The 22693-nt window shown below is 44.0% G+C and overlaps 1 protein-coding gene across 1 annotated transcript in view; it reads left to right on the plus strand.

Moving 5' to 3' along the window:
* LOC147309824 (uncharacterized) overlaps positions 1-22693 on the plus strand; it is a 119859-nt gene that overhangs the window by 18130 nt on the left and 79036 nt on the right. The window contains exon 2 of the mRNA XM_086269959.1: positions 1443-1629. Within this exon, the coding sequence (XP_086126085.1) occupies positions 1443-1629 (187 nt within the window). The remainder of the gene's footprint in view (positions 1-1442; positions 1630-22693) is intronic.

Consider the following 22693-nt stretch of genomic DNA (forward strand, 5'->3'; position numbering starts at 1 on the left):
AAAACAAAAGCCACCTCCAGGGTTTTTCATAGACTGTTTTTGCCATATAATTCTTTGATTGTTTGTCCTGGGGCTTTTTTTTTGTTTGCTCGCCAGCACTTTCTGCTTGGAATGCTTCATCCACTTTAGACAACAGTATGCAGTAAAAACCATGGCGCAAATTATATATCATTTCTCTAGTTTTACTTGGCATAGTTTCAAGTCCGCACTTTAGAGTTGAAGTGAAGACTCATGAAGGCTGCATCTTGCTGCTACATCATCTTAAATCTGTCACGGACACGCTGGCCTGTCTGACGACTCCAGAAGGTTAAAGATATAAAGACCTGGATAAGCCCTAAATTTCCTGCGTCTAAATTTAGATAAAACTGTGGTTATTATTTTCAGCCCTAAAAATCTTAGCAGTATGGTCTAACCAGATGCTTACTCAAGATTTGTTTATATATATATTTATATTGTATTTATATAGAGTCATTTTTGACCAGGATGTGAACTTCAATGTGCATATTAAATAAATATGTAGTTTGGCTATGCCATGGAACAAGACTTTTGGACTGCCTCTCATTCTCATTCTTGTTCTGAATCTGGAAAACTATCAGGTGAAAAAGTAGGGAAAGGCAGTGGTGCACGTACTGATTGGACACGGTGAGGACATACTTGGTAGTGGAAGGAATACTTCAAGGTGTTCCGCCTCATGGTTAAACCGTTCTCATGGTTAAAGAATAGATTTACTTTATATCTCCTTTTAAACATCGTCTCAGAACGGGATAGAGGCAAGTAGAATATATCAAATGCACTATCCCACCCAAAACCAAACCCCAAGAACAAAGCAGGTAAAATGGCAAAACTAAACCAGTTTTTAAAATCAACCATACATATGTGCACGTGTGTTTGCATGTGTGCATAACATACATATACACACACACACACACGCACTTTTCTATCGTCCTATTTTGCTGACCTCTGCAGGAATAATCTGTCTTTTTGCAGTATGGAGTGCTCTCCATCTCTACCCTGGAAATGTGCGCACCTGATGACGCAGCAATCTCTGGCTCTCTGTTGCTGCGTCATTTGTGCATCAGACTACAAACAAAGCTGCGCTGCCGTTCTCCATCACGCATGCCTCTATCTTCTGTTTTACTTATTCATTCATTCCTAAAATGCGAACTCGGCATTCGGACACCTGCAGACTCGCACTGGACGTCCCACAGTTGTTACATAATTCATGCTTTTTGGCATCTCCACAATTCCCATCTAATCTTAACTCTCAGTAACATTATAATGACAGACGCAAAAAAAAACAAAAAACAAAAAAACAAAACAAAACCTATATGGGATTCGTTATTTTGCTGCAGTTGCTGCGTCTGTGCGCCGCACCGACCCGTCCCGTCTCGGCCGCTCACTGGCATATTTTACAAGGCGGAGGAGGGCTTTACTGACATCAGCACTGCCGCTCTCTACGACACAGAGCATGCTGCCTGTCTTCTGACCAGCCAACGCCATCAACTTATCCTTCAGTCGGGGCTTTGATTATTTGGGTCGCTCTGTGGGTTTTCAGGTACTGGCGAAGCTTAACAGTTCGCGCACCGAGCCATCAGTGGAAGGGGAGAGTTCCTCTGTGCAGTTTCAGTGGTGAGTTTGGGGCGTGTTTGTGGGAAGCCGACAGCAGGGCAGACTAGAGCATGGCGAACTTCATATTCGCCTAGTCATGCTTCTTGTAACTGGTAATATTTAGGGTTCATCAGCCTGCAAACAGAATGGTGTGAGATATGCGTTTTATTTAAAATATTATTACATTTTGATTATTTTTTATTTATTCAAACTGACCCTCAGGCAGATATTGTAATTTTTTTTATTATTATTTCTCTAGTGCAAAAAACATGTGTCAATATATTCTTGGTTTAAAATTCTAACATGCTGGATTAAAAACAATACATTTGTTGACAATCTAACTCCATTTTAAGTTTGTAGGAGTGTCAGTCTGCGTCAGATGGTTACGCAGACAAGAAAGTAGAGGCAGCAGGATCTCATATAGAAGAGTGTACACAGAGGCACTCTGTAAAGAAAGCCAAATTCTGCAGTGCAGTGGATTTCCTCAGGTGTGTGTGTATGTGTGTGAGTGTGTATATGTGTGTGGCTTCCAAGTAGACTGATTACCATCAGGAGAAAATATCTACACTCTGGGATTTCATCTAAAGGTCTGGCAAAAGTTGGACACCCTTCAGTTTCCAGACTGCCTGGTGTCCCGAAACAATCTTGTCTTTTGTCTTTTCAAATCACAGACACTGTGTGTTGGGTAATCTGCCTTTCTGAATATTTGGATTGTAAAAGCACGCAAGCCTCAGACTGGGTCCCTGTGACTGACAGGTGAATTACTGTGGATTTTTAAGGAACTGTGTGGATATCCAAATCAGGAAAGACCAGCCGACTGTTCAGTTCACCACAATTGAGGAAGTTTTGGATAAAGAACTTTGGACCTTTTCTTTAAGGGGTTATGGGTCTAATTGCACCTCAGGGATAGGATTTTGAACAGATGTATTTCAATTGGTTCATCTCAGTGAGCATGGCAGAGCAAATCTCAGGTGGCATCCCATGAATCCCAGGTTTAGAGCGAGAACCATTTTCACCTCAGGTATTCTGAATTAACTGAGTTTTCATTTAGTACTATTTAATTTCACTTTTAATACAAAAAAATCTCAGGTGACATCAATAGGTTTAGCTTTGTACCTTCCTGTGAACTCTTGTTGCTATGGCATCTCACAGCTTCCAGTACCGGGCGCTTTTTGAATATGAGCGTGAGCATGGGGATGATATCAGTCTCCAGCCAGGCGACCTGCTCACTGTTCTGAAGGCCACACTGATGACAGCAGTGGGGCTGGAGTACCAGGAGGGGGATGAGCGGAGTCCCAAAGGTTGGTTGCATGGGATTAATGAGAGGACCAAGGAGAAGGGAAACTTTCCAGGGACATTTGTAGAGTATGTTGGGGTGGTCACAGTTGGCCCTGCTGTGGATAAATCCTGGTCCTGACCTGTACCCCCAACTCCAGGGGGGAAACAGACAATGGTGGGACCTCAGCCTCCTGGAGGAGCTGCTGCTTTTGGTAAGTTCAGTTTGAGTTTGCATCGATGAGATCAACTTGATCCTTGGGTTTTCTGTTGAAATCTTTTTATTGGCTTATCAGTTCGAACGTAATATAACAGAGCTCAAGCAAAGAAAAAAACCAGACCACTTTCTCAGTTTTATTAACAAGGTTGCCAATGATACCACCACACATGGGTAGTGTTTGGATTTGGTTGACACTACAAGACCCAAAAGGGGCTAACCAGGGGTGAAAGTGGAGAGAGTGATCATTTATAGAAAAACATCAAGAGGGTTTTTGTTTGCTGCAGCTTGGTATTGCTTTAGGAGAAAACCAACGTATACTTTAAAACTCTACAGATATCGTTTATCCTGCTCATTCTTGTCCAGTTATAGCCTAAGTAGAATCTGCTTTTTTGTAGAATTCAACTGGCTAAATTGATAAAGAGAAGTCAAACTCAAAGCCACAGGAACAGTACAGGCCAGCTGATTATAGCCTGTCTTGTTTTTGAGTGAGTCATTTCAACCCTCTGCATCACTGCACCACACCAAATCCCACTTTAACCTGTAGCGCTAAATTGGCAATGAGGTTTTGGCAAACATTTTTAAAGAACAGATAAAGAAGAAAAATGTGGTACGAAATAGTAGATGTTGGACTGGTAAAGTATGTTTGGCATAGTGAAATTAGATGCCACAGTACAAACAAAGACAAAATATACAAAATCAAATACTACTGCAGCCATCAAAGTCTTGTGTTAAAGTCTTTCAAAAAAAATAAACCAAAAGAACCTCTATTTAAAACTCTGCATAGATTGGAAGACAATTTACAGTTGGGAATGATCTGAAAGTAATGTTGATTAAAATGCCTATCCTTTGTTTGGACTCATGTTCTTGATAATCCCTTGAGTAGGGAAAACTGGGTAGTTTTAGGTTCCTGCTGGTTCAATTTAAGGCCAGAAAAGCAACCATCAAACCATCAAATGGGAAGGTTACTTTCAGTTTTCACATCTTGTGTTTCTAAGGCTCAGGGTGAGAGGTTGCTAGTGGGTCATATATGATTCTTCAACAGTTTTACAAAACACTAAAACTTTCGTCCAGATAATTATAGTTGCATGATGTTACTGATGTTATTTGTTACTACTGCAAGCATGCGTCCTGCATGCATGCACATATAAGAATCGTGTAAGACCTAAACATTTATCAGCAGTTTGCAAAAAACAGTCATTTGTTAAGTGCTACTGTGTGTAAGCTTGCAAATCATTTGTTTGTAATGAACTGTAAAAATGGCATTGAGCAAGTGTAGGTCCAGACTGCATAGTGCAGTGGTGTTAATAACCTCTATTATTTCACAATGCATTGCATATGAGCAGGAAAATATATTTTGTATTTTTGTTAGCAGTAACCTCATTTTCAACTAATTCTATATATTCATTCCATTAGACTGGGTTGCATTTGTTCAGATTTTTTGCTGAACTTGATCCTTCAGCTGTAGTCCAGCTAGACTTGTCTTAAACCTGTTCTGTGTAAATTCTACCAGACCCAAGTAGCTTCTCTTTCTCTGTCAGCTATGTGAATACTTGATAAAGTGTGTTAGTCGTGATGGAATGCATTTTCTGGAAGCTAATATGATTTCATTGAAGTTTTCTGCATCTTTTATTTTGTTAGATAACCGATTAATTCCTATGAACATATTTTGGACAGTTACAACTGTTTTTAGTTTTCCATTAGTTGAGGCCTTATTTTAATGGTCATGCTATGTTATGCTACCTATGATTAATTATGATTACTTCTCCATCCTACATTCATCATTGCATACATGCACTACTTTGCATTTGGTGATTCATTCCCTGACTCTGATTCCAGATAGAAGACTGACTTAATACTTAGAACTAATGTGCTCGCTATGTGTATCCAGTATAAGTGGATTTTTTTTATGGTTTATTTAGGATTGAGCACAAACATGCAATAATGAGGACTACAGGGACTTGAGCCTAAAAATCTGAAAAGCACTGGGAAACAGATCTGCCCTACATAAAAAAGCTATTATGAGCCCTGCAGGCTTTGTTTTATAGAGGGTTGGGTGATTAGCTCCATTTTAGTCTTGGCTGTCTGATGCATAGTTTGTTCAGATCTGCTGTGTTTATGGCTTTTTATTTGCTAAACAGGTCAGATGCAAAACAATGGTTTCTCCTTGCCTTCCTCTGCTGACTCCTGGCTGCTTTTAATTGTCTGCTTGCTGATTCTTTTATGAGTCTTAGTCTTACAAAAGTAACATTCATGTTGTTCTCGTCTTGAGTACCTGTAAATGTGTTGGTCATGTCCATCTACCCCTGCTCTTTACAATGATCAATGATGATGATATGGTGCCTGTAACATCCTTCAGCATTACCTGAATGGTGGTGGGTTAGTGAAGGTCTGGGGAGGAATATCCATGAGCACAGACCTTTACAGGCTAGACAGTGGCACCCTGACGCTTGGGAATTGGGATGAAATTCTTGGACTCACTGTTAGACCCTATAGTGCACGGCGGTGTGCGACAGCTGTGAGAGTAAGGAGACACATCCCGGAGGATGAAGGAATTGATACCACCGATTGCCCACCACCCCTTCACACACACACACACACACACACACACACACACACACACACACACACACACACACATGCAAACACACGCAGAAACAATTGCTTGACCTAAATCCAATAGAACACCTCTAGGACATTATGTTTAGAACACAAGCAGTTTGGGGGGAGTGGCTATACAAATATACAGTTTTGATTTGATGCAATGAATTTTTGGCAAAAGAGACTAATCTGCTGCTTTATATTTCTTCACTTTGATTTTTGGGGTGTTTCTGAATTCATCGCTCTGTATGTTGGTCATTCTCATTCCCATCAAACATCCTTTTGTTCATAACATATTACGCAGTCCCTTATGAGTATAGATCTCCAGCATGATTTTTTTTCCCATTAAGAACTGATGTCTTTTTAAGAGGTGTGTGTACATTTTCCATTTTTCCTGAAGGGGAGGGATGGGAACATTATTATGACAAATAGAGACAAGAGATAAGAAAAAACCGTTGAGGTCATCAGAGTTCACTCTGGAGCTCACAGACGTAATCACATGCTGCACTCTCCTCTGCTGTGATAAGGCAGCTCATGTCTTATCTGTAGATGAGCCCTATAGCATCCTATGCTCTGTTCCTCTCTTATGTAAATGAGGGATGCAGTTAGATGCAAACTAGAAGATTAGATATCGTCAGTTTGTTCAGAGGCTTTGATCAGAAGAATTTGGTCAAGTAGAGCAAATTTGACACAACACCCTCACACCCTCAGTTTCATCACCACAGCAAGATCTAAGAAAAACTTTGAAGGTTCATAGAGAGAAACACCCCCACATAGCAAGCAGGTCTGGCCCGGTTCTGGTATCAAGCTGGCACTTCTGACTGACTGGTGTCATGGCAGGGTGTATGTCAACCAGATGTGGGCCAGGTCTGGCAATGATGGCACTATTTATGTCCCTATTTTCCTACTTTAGTTAGAAGACCCAAATGCCATGTTACAATACTATACTGCTATGGTGGCTAATGTTTCAAACGCAGGTTTGACAGGTTTGTGAGTGTACACTTTATCCAAAACCTAGTGAGGGTTTACTCAAGTTTACCACTAAGTGGCTGTGGCTCAGGAGGTAGAGCAGGTCACCTGCTGATCAGAAGGTTAGTGGTGTGATCCCTGGCTCCACCTGTCTGCATGTCAAGTATGAATGTAATTAGGAAGCACTCAGTTTAGAGAAAGTGTGTGATTGGGGGAATGTGGCATATTGTATTGAGTAATCTGGGAGAGTACAAAAGCCCTATGCAAGAATCAGTTAATTCTCTGTCTGAGCAGTTTTGTCATCTTACTTTTGCAGTATTATGCACATGTTCTTATTACATGGCTTGATTAAAGTACTCATTAGGCTGACATCTGGAGCCAGCTCAGGGCCAGCAGTGTGTCTGCAACTGGCCTGTGGCTGCACACACCTTACACATGGCCCACATACCACAAACAATGACGGCCCTTTGGTGGCCCAGATCTGGTTTGCCAGATGTGGACCACACATGGGCCAACACAAGGCCAGTTGCAGACACACCGGTGGTCCTTCGCACATCTGGCAAACCAGATCTGGGCCACCAAAGGGCCGTCATTTTTTGCGGTATGTGGCCATGTGTAATCACACTGCGTGGGCCAGATCCAGACCATACCAATTTTCCTATGTGGGACTGTATTTTCATAGTTCATTATCATTTGTTGTAGAGCACTGCATTCTCAAATTACTGGTTTACTTGTGGTTCCTAGTGTATTTATTGTTGGAGTCTCTCTGTATTACTGTAGGGTGTTTACCTTAGAATATAAAGTGCCTTGAGTCAGTTGTTGTGATTTGGTTATATAAAGCAAGTTGATTCCTATTGAATTGAAGTTTTGTATGCTGAAGCTGGCTGTTGTTCACAAAACTGGTTTCAGGAAACACATTTCAACAAATCTTTTTAAGAAGTATTTATTTTTACTGGCGAGGGAGCGAATTTATCTCAGCCTGTAACTCTTTAGTTTGAGAAAAAAAATACACCTTTTAGGCAACACAGTGATGCTTTGTTTGAATTTTTAATTTGTTGTAGTGCATTAGTTAGCTCCATCTCCATCCACCCATTGAATGGGATATGATGTAGTGCTGCATGAGAGTTGTGCTGAAATGATCAGCATCTTAACTCTTTGAGGAGTAGACAGTTTGAAAGTTACTATTGTCTTCTCCTTTGGCCCTTGGTCAGTATGTCAGAATGTGTAATGTCGGTGTGTATCTAGTCAGCCCCACTCAACTGCGACCATCGATTCAGATGTGGGTCTCATAAAAGGTTTTATTCACAGGGTTTGGCTTCCTTTTCATCTTGTCTTTTGATTTTCCAAGTAGATATGTAGAAGGCATCAGGTGAGCCATCAGCTAATGTGGGCTGGGACTGAGATCATTTGATCTTCTGATATTGTGCAAATAGACAATCAGCACGAGAGTCCAGTCTTCCAGGAGGTAGGTTGATTATTATACTGTACGTGCAGCTCCTGAAATTGTTCAACCAATATTTCTTTTCTTTTTTTTAGAGCAGAAGTACTGTGAGTACTTTAACTGTGGGTATTTTACTGAATGACAGAACAATGCTAAAATTTAAAGCACACAGAACAGGAGCAGGCTGGCTCATAAAAAGCTGGCAAGGAAATGATTGGAGTGGAATGATGATGTCAATGATTTTGACAGTGTGAGAAAGAGGAAGTGATATAAAGAATAAGAACTAACAGCCTGATCATACAGGAAAAGCAAACAGTTGAGTGATTGCAGATCTTCTTCCTACAACTTACACATAAGCTTCATGAAGCTACACAGAAGCAGTCTGCAAAGCCCTACAATCACAGAGATGGAGCTGCTCATGGCTCAGTGAGGCTAGGAAAATGGTGTCCCAGGGAAACTGTTGTCAATAAGCTTTTATTTTACTCGGTATCTAATTGGGCTTAGAATTACTTTGTTTGCTCAATAATCTTCTCTTCCCCAAGCAAAGAACCATGATAGACCAGAGGCTCTCCCTCCCATTCTACTTTAAATACTCTAGGAACAACAAGTAGGCCTGCAGAGCGAGAGCGAAGTGCTCTAATAGGGTGATATGGTACTACAAGGTCATTAAGATATGATGGGGTCTGATTATTTAAGACCTTGTATGTGAGGAGCAGGATTTTGAATTCAATTCTGGATTTAACAGGAAGCCAATGAAGGGAAGCCAAAACAGGAGAAATATGCTCTCTCTTTCTAGTCCCTGTCAGTACTCTTGCTGCAGCATTTTGGATTAGCTGAAGGCTTTTCAGTGAGTTTTTTGGACATCCTGATAATAATGAATTACAGTCGTCCAGCCTGGAAGTAATAAATGCATGAACTAGTTTTTCAGCGTCACTCTGAGACAGGATATTTCTAATTTTAAAGATGTTGCGCAAATGGAAGAAAGCAGTCTTATATATTTGTTTAATATGTGCGCTGAAGGACATGTCCTGGTCAAAAATGACTCCAAGGTTCCTCACAGTGTTACTGGAGGCCAAGGTAATGCCATCCAGAGTAAGAATCTGGTTAGATACCATATTTCTAAGATTTTCAGGGCCGAGTACAATAACCTCAGTTTTATCTGAATTAAGAAGCAGAAAGTTAGCGGTCATCCAGGTCTTTATGTCTTTAAGACATTCTTGCAGTTTAACTAATTGGTGTGTGTTATCTGGCTTCATGGACAGATAGAGCTGGGTGTCATCAGCATAGCAGTGAAAATGTATGCTATGTCTTCTAATGATGCTGCCTAAGGGAAGCATGTATAATGTAAACAGAATTGGTCCTAGCACTGAACCCTGTGGAACTCCATAATTAACCTTAGTGTGTGAAGAGGACTCTCCATTTACATGCACAAATTGGAGTCTATTAGATAGATATGATGCAAACCACTGCAATGCAGTACCTGTAATACCTACAGCATGTTCTAATCGCTCTAATAGGATATTATGGTCAACAGTATCGAATGCTGCTGAGAAGCTGGGAAGAAATACATTTGAAATAATTATTGTGAAAGTAGAACAGTCAAAGCCTGTTTCACAGCGCCACACTGCTTCAATTAAGTCCATAGCTTCACCTCCTCAGCTCTGCTTTTCAGGCCTTAAACTGTTCAACTGGCCTTTTCTACTCTGGATTTCACTCTTTATTGGCCCTGATTGGTTCTCCATAATCTGGACTCTGTCAGCTAGGTTTCCGTTGCTGCTCAGACAAGGCAGGTTTTGCTGGTTTTCCACGTATTCAGTCGCCAATTGAATTGAATTGAATTGAATTGAATCTTTATTTTAAACATGTTAAAAAATCATCAGTCTGACCTGCTGTGCTCTGGTTCAAAATCCCATTTCGTCCAAGGAGCAATTATTCATCTTTTATCTAACTACAGTCTTCAATGTTTATTTATCAGCTAGCTTTGGCATATGCTACAGCAGCCTTCATGTTAATGTTAATTTTTGGCTCTCTTCCACACGATGTCTTTTGTTCTCCCTTCGTCCCCTCACTCGAACAGGTCATAGCAGATGACCACCCCTTCCTGAGCCTAGTTTTTCCTGGAGGTTTCTTCCTGTTAAAGGGGAGTTTTTCCTTCCCACAGTCGCCAAAGCGCTTTTACATAGGGAGTCATATAATTGTTGGGGTTTTCTCTGTTGTATTATTGTAGGCTCTACCTTACAATATAAAGCACCTTGAGGCAACTGTTGTTGTGATGAGGCACTGTACAAATAAAATAAAATCGAAAATAATAAAATGAGGGGGAGGAGGCCCCGGGGCAGACCCAGGACACGCTGGAGAGATTATATCTCTCGGCTGGCCTGGGAACGCCTTGGTATTCCCCCGGAGAAGCTGGAGGAGGTGGCTGGGGAGAGGGAGGTCTGGGCCTCTTTGCTTAGGCTGCTGCCCTCGCAACCCGGCCCCGGATAAAGCGGATGAAGATGGATGGATGGATGGATAAAATGTTAAATTGTATGCAAACAATCCAGTGGGCCCCTGTATTGAGTTTACATTCATACATTTCTGTGGGTCAGAATGACGTCCTCTGTGGTTTTACGTAAAAGTGGTCAACTGTTTTTTTCTTTTGATCCCACACATCCCCAAATTTAGTATTTGATTAATAAGCCCCTAAATGTATATGGTTTTAATTTACAGAGCTGCAGGATTTTTAAAATGCAAATGAAAATTAAAAATAAATAAATAAAAATGAACCCCTTGGTGCTTCTAGTGTTTTAATCTCTTAAATTTAAGTAATAGTGCTTTCTTTAAATGCTGAATTCAATGACTTGCATATACATCGTCTAATGAAAATGTATCAACTTCTTTAGTTTTGCTGTCATTTTGAGGTTAATAGCTTTAATTACATTTTTATAAAGAAAAAAATGCCCTTCCAGTTTTCTATACAGGGTCAGTATTAGAGAGTGTATTCCATGCTGTCATGAGCCAAACCTTCACCTGTAAATCTTGCTCCTCCCTGAACCATGTGCAGCGACTCATGACCAGCTTTTATGTTTAAAACCCAATGAAGGCATGCAAATTGTTCTGACCTGCTTTCTCTCTTATATCCTCCCCATTCTCAGCATGTTTATGGAAGCCTATAAAATCACACACAATTTTATGGCCTTCTCTTCCTCTCTGCATTTGAATACCCCTAAAATGTCTTGATAAAATGGGGAACAGCTCATTTGACTGCTTCAATTTCAGTAACTGGGGGTGTTGTAAAAAATAATTTAAGCTGGGGCAGTAATGCATTTCAGCATTTGATGCATGGCATTAAAACAGCTCCAAGTTACAGCAGTAATATTAATGAGCAACTTCCAAAGGCTATTACAATGCATTATTCACACAGTGCATCTTTTCTTCATTTATTATTGATACTCAACGTTAGAATTTTATTAACATTCAGCAACAGAATATTTTAGAGCAGTCTGTGACTAATATCTGTTTTTCTACATTTGTCAGTGTGTATTGTTTATTTTGTCCTTTATTTTTCTTGAAACTTTAACAGTGAAAAAAGTGAATATGAGTGTGAATGCTTGTCTGTCTCTGTGTTAGCCCTGCATCAGATTGGCAATCTGTCCATTGTGAACCCTGCCTCTCGCCCTATGTAGCTGAGATAGCCTCCAGTCCCCCCATTACGACTCTGATAATCAAATAGGAACTTAACTGGCAACGCTGAAAAGGTTTTCTTAGCAGTCATTAGTCAGCAGGCAACAGCAGGACACCAAAAACTGCTCCCTGATCTTAAAGGTTAATGAGCAAAGTGAATACTTCACTCCCTCCTCACACTTCACTCCCATTAGTGAGATACAGAGTTAAATGGACAGTACAAAAAAAAGCCTTAAACAGCAAAATACTAGCATGACCTTCATACTATATCAGTTCACTTTGCAGCATCCAAGCTTAACTGTAATGCAATAAAGTTAATGAGTCACGCATTCAGTGGTTCATATCAGACAGTTAATCAGATCTAGGCTTGTTTTGTTTTTTGTTTTCAAATGACAGTCACACTAGGAAAAACTGCAGTTGAGACCAATCACCTCCACTCATGACCAAAATTACTATATGACCTACAATGAACCTGAGATTTGGTTGCCTTTGAAATAGTTACTCCAAAGATGGGGACTCGGTCTACAACCACTAGCAGTCAGCTGCCATCTTCAAAGTCACTTTATGCCCATTAAGATGGACATAAAGTGGCAGCAACATGGAGTCAGTCTGCTATCAGTAATTTTCTAACTGAATGTTGTCAAGCTGCCAGTTACATGCATCTGTTTTGTGATAACACAGTGATTAACTGTGAAAGTCAACAAAAGTAGGGAATTTTCTTTCCACAAATAGTGACATACACTATACTTTCAAAAGTATTCACTTATCTGCCTTCACATGAATATGAACTTAAGCGACATCCCATTCTTAACCCATAGGGATATAACAGTACATACAACATAAGGTTGGGGACACCTGCAATCAGCTGAGTCATGAAATGTTTCTCCCACTCAAAATGCTCCATCCAGATGAACAGAACCAACACTTTTGGGATTAAACTTCTAACAATTACTGAGTCACAGCAAACAAAGGTGTTTGAGTTGTTCTGTTTAAGCTACATGACAAATAGGGCAATTTTCAGAAGCAGTGAGATGTTACTTTTGAAACTGAGTCTTGTACATTTTGGAATTACACTTTTTTTTTTGTACCTTTGGGTAATCTAAACAGATAATATTCTAGAAAAAGTTGGATATGAAACCTCTTAGATCTAATTCTTTATTCATAGTTTTCATGTGACTTGAGAGGTACTGGGACATGACCACATGGGCAGCCAAACAGTACTGCACTATCTACTCTACTTTCTGCAGTCCATCCTATGTATGTTCATAGAAGTTAACAAAATCCAATATTTACCTTTGCTTTAAAGAGAAACTATTTGTTGTTCTCCATCTCCCACACCATTCAGATTGAAAAATACATGTAGCTGTACTTTCATTGCTGGCTTCAACCTGGCAGTACACTGTAAAAAAAAAGTGCTGTTTTTACAGGAAAACGCTGGCAGCTGGGGTTACCAGGGACTTCCTGTAAAAAATACAGCAGCACAGTATATCGCTTTACAGATGCAATATGTAAATTGATTTACAGTGAATGAAACTCACATTAAAACTGTTAAGTCTACAGAAAAAAGAAGTTAATTTCACACATTAATGCGTAATAAATAGACTATTTCCTGTATCTTTTACAAGTAATAAATGCTTATTGTGGATCCATAAATTGTAAAATTAACAGGGAAATATCGAACAAAAAACTAATTTAAAATGGTAGAACAACGGTGAAACTGTGCATATTAAATGGAGCTGCTCTGTATATTATACATAAAATCTATTACTATGCTGTATATTTTATGTTTTAATGTAAAATTTTAACCATAAACCAGCAAATTTATTACTGCTACGCCCACATCCAAACATGCAAAAATCTTGAGAAAACACAAGAGAGAAAAATATCACTTCTGGGAAATTTATTTTGCAGCCAGATTAGCCAAATGACAGCAAGTGGATGCATTTTTTCCAACTAACACAATATGCAAGGCACACAGCAACTACACAATTCAATCAAAATATAGGCTATAAAAGCTGTGGAATATTCCTGCAAAGCAAGAACCATGTTCATGAAACAAGCATTTGTTAGACCCTCCACCAGAAAAAGTTAAATAACCTGTTAAGCCTTTAAAACAAAAAACACATATTGTTCCAAAAATGATCATAATCACCATGCAACACAACACGCACCCTGCTGTCACCACAACCATGGCCTTGGTCAGAAAACACATCAGGAAAACCACGTGGTGAAACAAACCTACACATGTGGTCTAGAAACACTGCAGTAGCAGCATGTTTTGTTTTTTTTAATTTTTATAAAGAACATTCCTTCAAAGCAAGAACATCTTCATGAATTGGCTTCATGCATTCGACCAGTAAAAGGTTTCAGTACACATTGTGGAACAAAATTAACAAAGTAAAACTAACAGTCCACTAACAGAGAGTCAAGATTTAGGCGTAGCGCCACTCATGGTCGGCGAGATCCTGAATCAGGGTGAGGACTCGAGGGTTCACACTGAGACGACGCTTTGAGTTTTTGTTCTCTACTTTGGTTCCTTTTTCTGGGTTTATGGAGAAGAAACACCTGTAGAATAAAAATCATATAAAAGTTTATTAAGCATTTTTATAATTGATCAGTTAAAATACAAGTACAAAGTAAAAATTAAGTATATACACATATATATACACACAGTCATGGCCATGACCACGTTCAAGACGAAGTATAACCAAAATGCTGTGGGGAAGTGAACAATGCATGGTCAAAAGTATTGGCACCCTTCACGAGTGTCTTTTGCAGTGATATGTCACACTTTAGCATTTTTAAAATCCAAAACAAAGGTTACAGGTAGTCAGACGTCAGCTGACGCTTGGTCTAGCCCTGAGTCTCGGTCAGGCTTGGACCCGGATTCAGACTGTTATTTTATTTAACAAAACACACACACACACACACGCACACACACACAAAGAAAACAAAACAAAATCCTGCATGGCTGCTCTTTCTTCTAAAGGGATCTCGTCTGTGTGGTCTGAGTCAGTCTGATGTTTTCTTTTTCTTATTTTGGGTGTTGAAGTGCGCCTTACATTTTCAATTCTGTTCTGCAACTGTTTGACAAGTGAAAGGTAGCCTGCGCCAACAATATCACCCTCTATTAAATCTAGCAGAGAATTGGGATATTTTGCCACCATTTTTTTGCAACGTCAATTGAATGTTTTCTACCTACATGAGGGCATTTTTCCATCATCTCAGTCACAACAATCCGGACCATTTGCCTCCTCAGTTTTGGGCGAGGCCCTTTCACAGAAAATCACATACAGTTCATACACTTGATGGAGCAGGGTATGGATCAGGTAACACTTATATTAATGTTAAACTATTTACAGTGAGAAGTGAGCTATTAGTTGGACATTATTTTGCCACAATACTATGCTTTAGTGGAATGACTCTGTATCCTTCAAGAATGTATGATACCAAAGGATAGAAATCAGGCAGGTCATTAATGTTGATACACTGTAACCCAAGACTGTCCTTTGTCACAGAATACAGATGGTATTCTGAGAGGAAGATGCCTTTGTGGATATCCATTAGAACATACACAGATGTGTCATTTTGAATCAAGATGAGTAGAAGTTCACCAAACTCCATACACTCGTCATTTCTGTACACAAGAAACTGTTCCTTCTTATATGCAGTGCCCTTGTACTGAATGTCTGTGGTAACTGTGGTATTGCTTTCTGAAAAAGCTAACTCCCTGACTGCATGCTGAATAGTGTCATTGTAGAGGTTGGGATAAAACACACAGCTCTCCTTCACCTGCAGCAGTTCACGGCATTCTTGCCCTGCTAAAAGATAAGCCTGATACATCTGATGACGTGTTGACAAAGTTTGACAAATATTTTTGAAGCTTTTCAAGTGTCTGGCACATCTTTTTGTCATGGTCCTGGGTCGGTGACCCAGTGTTTTTGGTTATGTACTTTTACTTTTGATAGTTTTGTATTTTCTAGCATTTAGTGGTGTTCCCTCTGGTTGATGTCTTCCCTGCTTGTGCATTTCCTTAGTGTAGTAAGTCTCTGTGTTTAGTCCGCGTCTTTGAGTCTGTGTCATTACGTGTATGTGTTTCCTGTTTTACTTTGAAGGGCTCTGTCTTATGTCAGTGTGTTCTGTTTACGTTTCCCCTGCCTTGTCAGTTATCATGTATTCCAGGTGTGTTCCCCTCCTGTTTCCCATCCCCTGATTCCTGGCATGTGTATTTATAGTGTGTGTTACCGTGTCCTCGTTGCTGGTTCGTCTGTGTTGTTTCCCCTCGGTCTCCCTGCATGTATTTCCCCGGACCTCCCTGCACCGTCATTCCTGGTTTGTGTGTTAGTTTACCCAGTTTAGGTTTCAGTTTCATGTTCCTAGCGCCTTTGTTGTTTGCATTTTTGTTGTTAATAAACACTCACCTGCACCAGAGCTGCCGCCTTTTGGTCCTATATATATTCCACACGGCTTGCCCCCGCAAACCGTGACAGAACGAACCAGCCACCATGGACCCAGCGGCAGTCAATCCGTCCGAGGAGCTCCAGGATGACATCGGCTACAATGTGGAGATCCTCCTCGGGCTGTGGCTGGAGAATCCTCCGCACGAGCTTCGCCTCGCCGTGGAAGGTCGGCTACAACGGCTCTTTTCCGGCCTGCCATGGCTACTAAATTCACTTCCTCTGACCATACAGGCTTTTCTCCGGCACACACCCCACCTTCTCTCAGCCACTCCTGCCTCGCTGCCCGACTCGCCGGATGTGATCTTGCCCGGCCCGTCGGAGCCGTCTGCGGGGAGGAGACGCCGATCGCGCCGCAAGCGCGCCACCCCACAGCTGGATGTTCGGACATCTAATTCGCCGGCTGTGGTGAATGAGGACTGTTTTCCATTTGCGGACTGTATGACTGTTCATTCAGGGGCGGTGTTCTGTGCGGCAGATGACTTTGTGAACAGCATATCAGCTCCCCCGCAGCCAATCTTAGCCCAGTTAGCTCCCCCGCAGCCAGTGCCACCCTCAGCTCAGTCTCCAGTGCCACCCTCAGCTCAGTCTCCAGTGCCACTCTCAGCTCAGTCTCCAGTGCCACCCTCAGCTCAGTCTCCAGTGCCACCCTCAGCTCAGTCTCCAGTGCCACCCTCAGCTCAGTCTCCAGTGCCGCCTGTAGCGCAGGCCCCAGTAGCTCCAGTGCCGCCTGTAGCGCAGGCCCCAGTAGCTCCAGTGCCGCCTGTAGCGCAGGCCCCAGTAGCTCCAGTGCCGCCTGTAGCGCAGGCCCCAGTAGCTCCAGTGCCGCCTGTAGCGCAGGCCCCAGTAGCTCCAGTGCCGCCTGTAGCGCAGGCCCCAGTAGCTCCAGTGCCGCCTGTAGCGCAGGCCCCAGTAGCTCCAGTGCCGCCTGTAGCGCAGGCCCCAGTAGCTCCAGTGCCGCCTGTAGCGCAGGCCCCAGTAGCTCCAGTGCCGCCTGTAGCGCAGGCCCCAGTAGCTCCAGTGCCGCCTGTAGCGCAGGCCCCAGTAGCTCCAGTGCCGCCTGTAGCGCAGGCCCCAGTAGCTCCAGTGCCGCCTGTCGCGCAGGCCCCAGTAGCTCCAGTGCCGCCTGTCGCGCAGGCCCCAGTAGCTCCAGTGCCGCCTGTCGCGCAGGCCCCAGTAGCTCCAGTGCCGCCTGTCGCGCAGGCCCCAGTAGCTCCAGTGCCGCCTGTCGCGCAGGCCCCAGTAGCTCCAGTGCCGCCTGTCGCGCAGGCCCCAGTAGCTCTGGCTCCAGCATTACCGGTTCCACCCGTTCACTCCGTGCAGGGAGAAGGCCTAAGTCCTACTCAAGGTGCTTTTCATGATTCAGCCGCCATTGGCACTGTTTGCCGCTCCAGGGCTTCCCCAGAGGCTAGGTCCCAGTCCTCAGCTGATTCTGGACCCCTGGAGTTTAAGCAGCCACCTGGGAAGTGCCCCGTGTCAGTGCTGTCTGAGCAGGGCCAGTGCTCAGCACAGCACCCATTTCCTTCATGTCTGCCAGTGGACTCCATGCCTGCTGGCTTTGTGATGGCTTCCGCTGGAGGGTCCGAGGGACTGCTCCGGCCTTCGTCTCGTGTCTCCGCTGGAGGGTCCGACGGACCGCTCCGGTCTTTGTTTCCTGTTTCCGCTGGGGGGCCCGAGGAGCCCGTCCAGCAGCCTTCCTCGTCAGCTGGTGGTTCCGGAGAACCACACCAGCCTCATGCCTCGTCGGCTGGAGGGTCCGAGGGGCCCGTTCAGCCTCCTGTCTCCGCTGGAGGGTCCGAGGGGCCCGTTCAGCAACCTTCCTCGTCAGCTGGGGGTTCAGGAGAACCGCACCAGCACCATGCCACATCAGCTGGAGGGCCCGAGGAGCCCATCCAGCCACCATCTGCTACGCCAGCTCCAGCCTGTGCTTCGTCAGCTGCAGCTCCAGCCTGTGCTTCGTCAGCTGCAGCTCCAGCCTGTGCTTCGTCAGCTGCAGCTCCAGCCTGTGCTTCGTCAGCTGCAGCTCCAGCCTGTGCTTCGTCAGCTGCAGCTCCAGCCTGTGCTTCGTCAGCTGCAGCTCCAGCCTGTGCTTCGTCAGCTGCAGCTCCAGCCTGTGCTTCGTCAGCTGCGGCCTCAGAGCCTTCGTCAGCTGCGGCCTCAGAGCCTTCGTCAGCTGCGGCCTCAGAGCCTTCGTCAGCTGCGGCCTCAGAGCCTTCGTCAGCTGCGGCCTCAGAGCCTTCGTCAGCTGCGGCCTCATCAGAGCCTTCGTCCTCGTCTGGTCCGGCCTCATCAGAGCCTTCGTCCTCGTCTGGTCCGGCCTCATCAGAGCCTTCGTCCTCGTCTGGTCCGGCCTCATCAGAGCCTTCGTCCTCGTCTGGTCCGGCCTCATCAGAGCCTTCGTCCTCGTCTGGTCCGGCCTCATCAGAGCCTTCGTCCTCGTCTGGTCCGGCCTCATCAGAGCCTTCGTCCTCGTCTGGTCCGGCCTCATCAGAGTCTTCGTCCTCGTCTGGCCCACCTGCCTCTGCCTGTGCTTCTGCTACGCCTGGTCCAGCCTCTGCCTGTGCTTCTGCTACGCCTGGTCCAGCCTCTGCCTGTGCTCCTGTTACGCCTGGTCCTGCCTCTGCTTCAGCGTCGCCTGGTCCTGTGCCCTCCAAGCCTCGGCCGGTGCGCCTGACACTTGGGCGCCGCCGCTGCCTTCCGCGCGGCCAGCCCCCTGATCGCCATCGCCTGAGTGGCCGCCGCTGCCTTCCGCACGGCCGGCCCCCGGACCGCCATCGCCTGAGTGGCCGCCGCTGCCTTCCGCACGGCCGGCCCCCGGACCGCCATCGCCTGAGTGGCCGCCGCTGCCTTCCGCGCGGCCAGCCCCCTGATCGCCATCGCCTGAGTGGCCGCCGCTGCCTTCCGCACGGCCGGCCCCCGGACCGCCATCGCCTGAGTGGCCGCCGCTGCCTTCCGCACGGCCGGCCCCCGGACCGCCATCGCCTGAGTGGCCGCCGCTGCCTTCCGCACGGCCGGCCCCCGGACCGCCATCGCCTGAGTGGCTGCCTTCCGCACGGCCGGCCCCCGGACCGCCATCGCCTGAGTGGCTGCCTTCCGCACGGCCGGCCCCCGGACCGCCATCGCCTGAGTGGCCGCCGTTGCCGTCCGCACGGCCGGCCTCCCGAACTGTATCCACGTCGTTGCCGTCCGCACGGTCGGCCCCCCGAACTGTTTTGGACTCCTGTGCTGTCGGCCCCCTGGCCGGCCCCCCCGAACCGTTTTGGACTCCTGTGCTGTCGGCCCCCTGGCCGGCCCCCTGAACTGTTTTGGACTCCTGTGCTGTCGGCCCCCTGGACTCTTCTGTTTTGGACTGTTTTTTTTTTTTTTTCCTGTGTTTTGGTGTGCTTCGTTTCTTTTGGTTTTGGGCTCGTTTTTTGTTTTTGTCTTTTGGCCTTCTGGTGCTCCGGTTTTGTTTTGCTTCGAGCCCTCCTTCCTGGGCCCCCGCCGCCCGCCCTGGTCGGGTTGTTTTCTGTTTTTTCTGGCTGTTTTTTTTTTTTTCTTGTTGGGCTGTCTGGAGCCAGCCTTTGAGGGGGGGGTACTGTCATGGTCCTGGGTCGGTGACCCAGTGTTTTTGGTTATGTACTTTTACTTTTGATAGTTTTGTATTTTCTAGCATTTAGTGGTGTTCCCTCTGGTTGATGTCTTCCCTGCTTGTGCATTTCCTTAGTGTAGTAAGTCTCTGTGTTTAGTCCGCGTCTTTGAGTCTGTGTCATTACGTGTATGTGTTTCCTGTTTTACTTTGAAGGGCTCTGTCTTATGTCAGTGTGTTCTGTTTACGTTTCCCCTGCCTTGTCAGTTATCATGTATTCCAGGTGTGTTCCCCTCCTGTTTCCCATCCCCTGATTCCTGGCATGTGTATTTATAGTGTGTGTTACCGTGTCCTCGTTGCTGGTTCGTCTGTGTTGTTTCCCCTCGGTCTCCCTGCATGTATTTCCCCGGACCTCCCTGCACCGTCATTCCTGGTTTGTGTGTTAGTTTACCCAGTTTAGGTTTCAGTTTCATGTTCCTAGCGCCTTTGTTGTTTGCATTTTTGTTGTTAATAAACACTCACCTGCACCAGAGCTGCCGCCTTTTGGTCCTATATATATTCCACACGGCTTGCCCCCGCAAACCGTGACACTTTTAAAGTAACTGTGTTTACATTCAAAAGAGGGACATTTCTCCATGCCCTTAGCGGAAATGCAAATTATATTTCAGCACAATATGTATACACAGAACAACCCTAGGTCTCTGTAAGGTAGATGTGTTGTGTGTTTGTTACCTCTTACCATGCTCACCAAGTGTTTAAAGTCCTTCCAGCATCTAATACATGAGAACACACTAAGTGAGGGTGTTTGATTAGACAGAACAAATGTGTGTGTTTGGGGAGTTAGATGAGTTTAAGGACACAGGTCTGAGTTTACACAGTGTCCAAGTGTAGAGTGGACAGTTCTTTCTTCAGGGTGGAGAGGAAGGAGACTTCATTTCATGGCTAAAACTGACAGCCAGTTCATGGAGATATATTACATGCCTGAGGCTGATTTCTTCCTGCTTGAAATGTCTTCTCCTTCTTTTAGCCAGTCCCTTTAGTGGTCGGCATCATCTGCCTCTATCTCACCTTATCCCTAGTATCTTCCACTGTCGCATCAACACTGTATGTCCTCTTTGGCTACATTCATGAACCTTCTTTTTCTCACACTCAGCGTCCTTTATTGTCTACTATCCTCCCTCTGTATAGGTCCAAACCATCCAAAGCTTATCTCTCTAACTTATCTCCAAGGAGCTTAATCTAAGCTGTCCCTCTGATATACTAATTTCTAATCCTGCCCATTCTGGTCACTTTCAGTGAAAATCTGAGCATCTTTAATTCTATCACTTCCAGTTTGGTATCTTGTCTTTTTATCCCTTAGCCATAAAAGGCTGGTGTGGTGGCCGAAAACATTAGAGCACTTATGCAAATATGTGATGTCTTGACAAATCAAGCAGATATTTGAAGTTTACACAGCACCATTCTCGCATGAAAATATCTTAAAAGTTTATTTTGTGACCCAGAAAGAGTAATATTTCAAACTCCGCCACGCTGTGTTCCTCCGCCACTGCCTCGTTTGAGTTTTGGACAAAATGGATTCTGGGATATTGCATTTCGTCATTTTGAGCTGATTGGAGACCAAAGCAGCCAATCAGATTTTTTTGCATCCAAGTCTGTGATTGGCTGGTTTTGTGACACAAATATAACGGTGTACAGAAAGAGTTGAACGCGCACGGGCAGAAATGTTGAGAGCGCGAGCAACACATTGCGAGCAAGCGCAAATTCAAAAACTGAGCGAGAGGGGCTGCTATTGTGCGTGTGTGTGGATAATAGCAAACACTGAAATACATTTTTTGCACGCAGCAATGAATTTTGTTCACTCAAATGTAGCTTTTCTTCGCTCAAAATAAATTTCTCCTCAAAATGCAACACTTGCACCTACAAATTTTTTTTACATGGCTCAATTTGTTTTTACGTGCGCTCCGAATAGTGGCACAAAAATAACGCCATACTCAGAGATGATCCCTGATGTCATTCTACCACCACATTAACCTATCTGTCATTCCTACTACTTATCCCAGCACTGCTTCACTGTCCTCATATATGCCCTGCACCAGCAGCATACATTCATCACAAAAAATACAAATCTTTCTGACCTTTTCTATTTCTCCACCAAGACTCTCAAATCAGTCATTGCATCTGTAGTACTCTTTCTCAGCTGAAACACTATGGTTTCATCCAGTGTACGTTTCTGGACCATGTTGGTGAAGATGTCTGTACTTACTACTTACTTACTATACATTTCTCAGAGACCCTCTCACGCTCCAAAATTGTGTTAAACAGTCTGGTCAAAAAGTCCATTCTCCTTTCTCCTACACATCTCTATAACACCATATTTATGCAATCTGGATTACTTAACACTTCCTCCAAACTAATGCTCTGCTCTTCCGTTTTCCTTTCTCTCTCATTTTCATTATTCATCAGCTCCTCAAAGTACTCCTTCCACCTTTGCAAAACACTGCCTTCATTAGTTAGCACATTTCCATTTCTGTCATTAATCACCCTAACTTCCCGCCTTTGTCAGTTATATTTTCTTTCTTTCTATTTTTTTCAACCAGCAGGAGTTGTCGTAACAGCAAGGATAGATCCTAACTTCATATTTTTTACTTTGTGTGATTCAACAAATTAGATGATCCATATCCAGAAAAATTCTATGTAGGCAATAAACAGTAGATATGCACAAATTTATTTATGAACCATCTATATTAGTGTTTCACACACAAATCTGGTTATAAATACTTTTAGCTTTTTTGAAATAAAAATTAGAAGACTTCAAATAATCTGTATGAACAAATTATTAGATAACAAATTATTAATAATAATTTAATCTTAAATGAAAGGCTTTCTATAGA

This window comes from Aulonocara sp. 'chitande type north' Nkhata Bay, linkage group LG17 (genome assembly GCF_057382095.1).
Source record: "Aulonocara sp. 'chitande type north' Nkhata Bay isolate Kocher_YH1m ecotype deep benthic linkage group LG17, A_spYH_male_GT1.1, whole genome shotgun sequence".
Classification (NCBI taxonomy): Eukaryota; Metazoa; Chordata; class Actinopteri; order Cichliformes; family Cichlidae; genus Aulonocara; species Aulonocara sp. 'chitande type north' Nkhata Bay.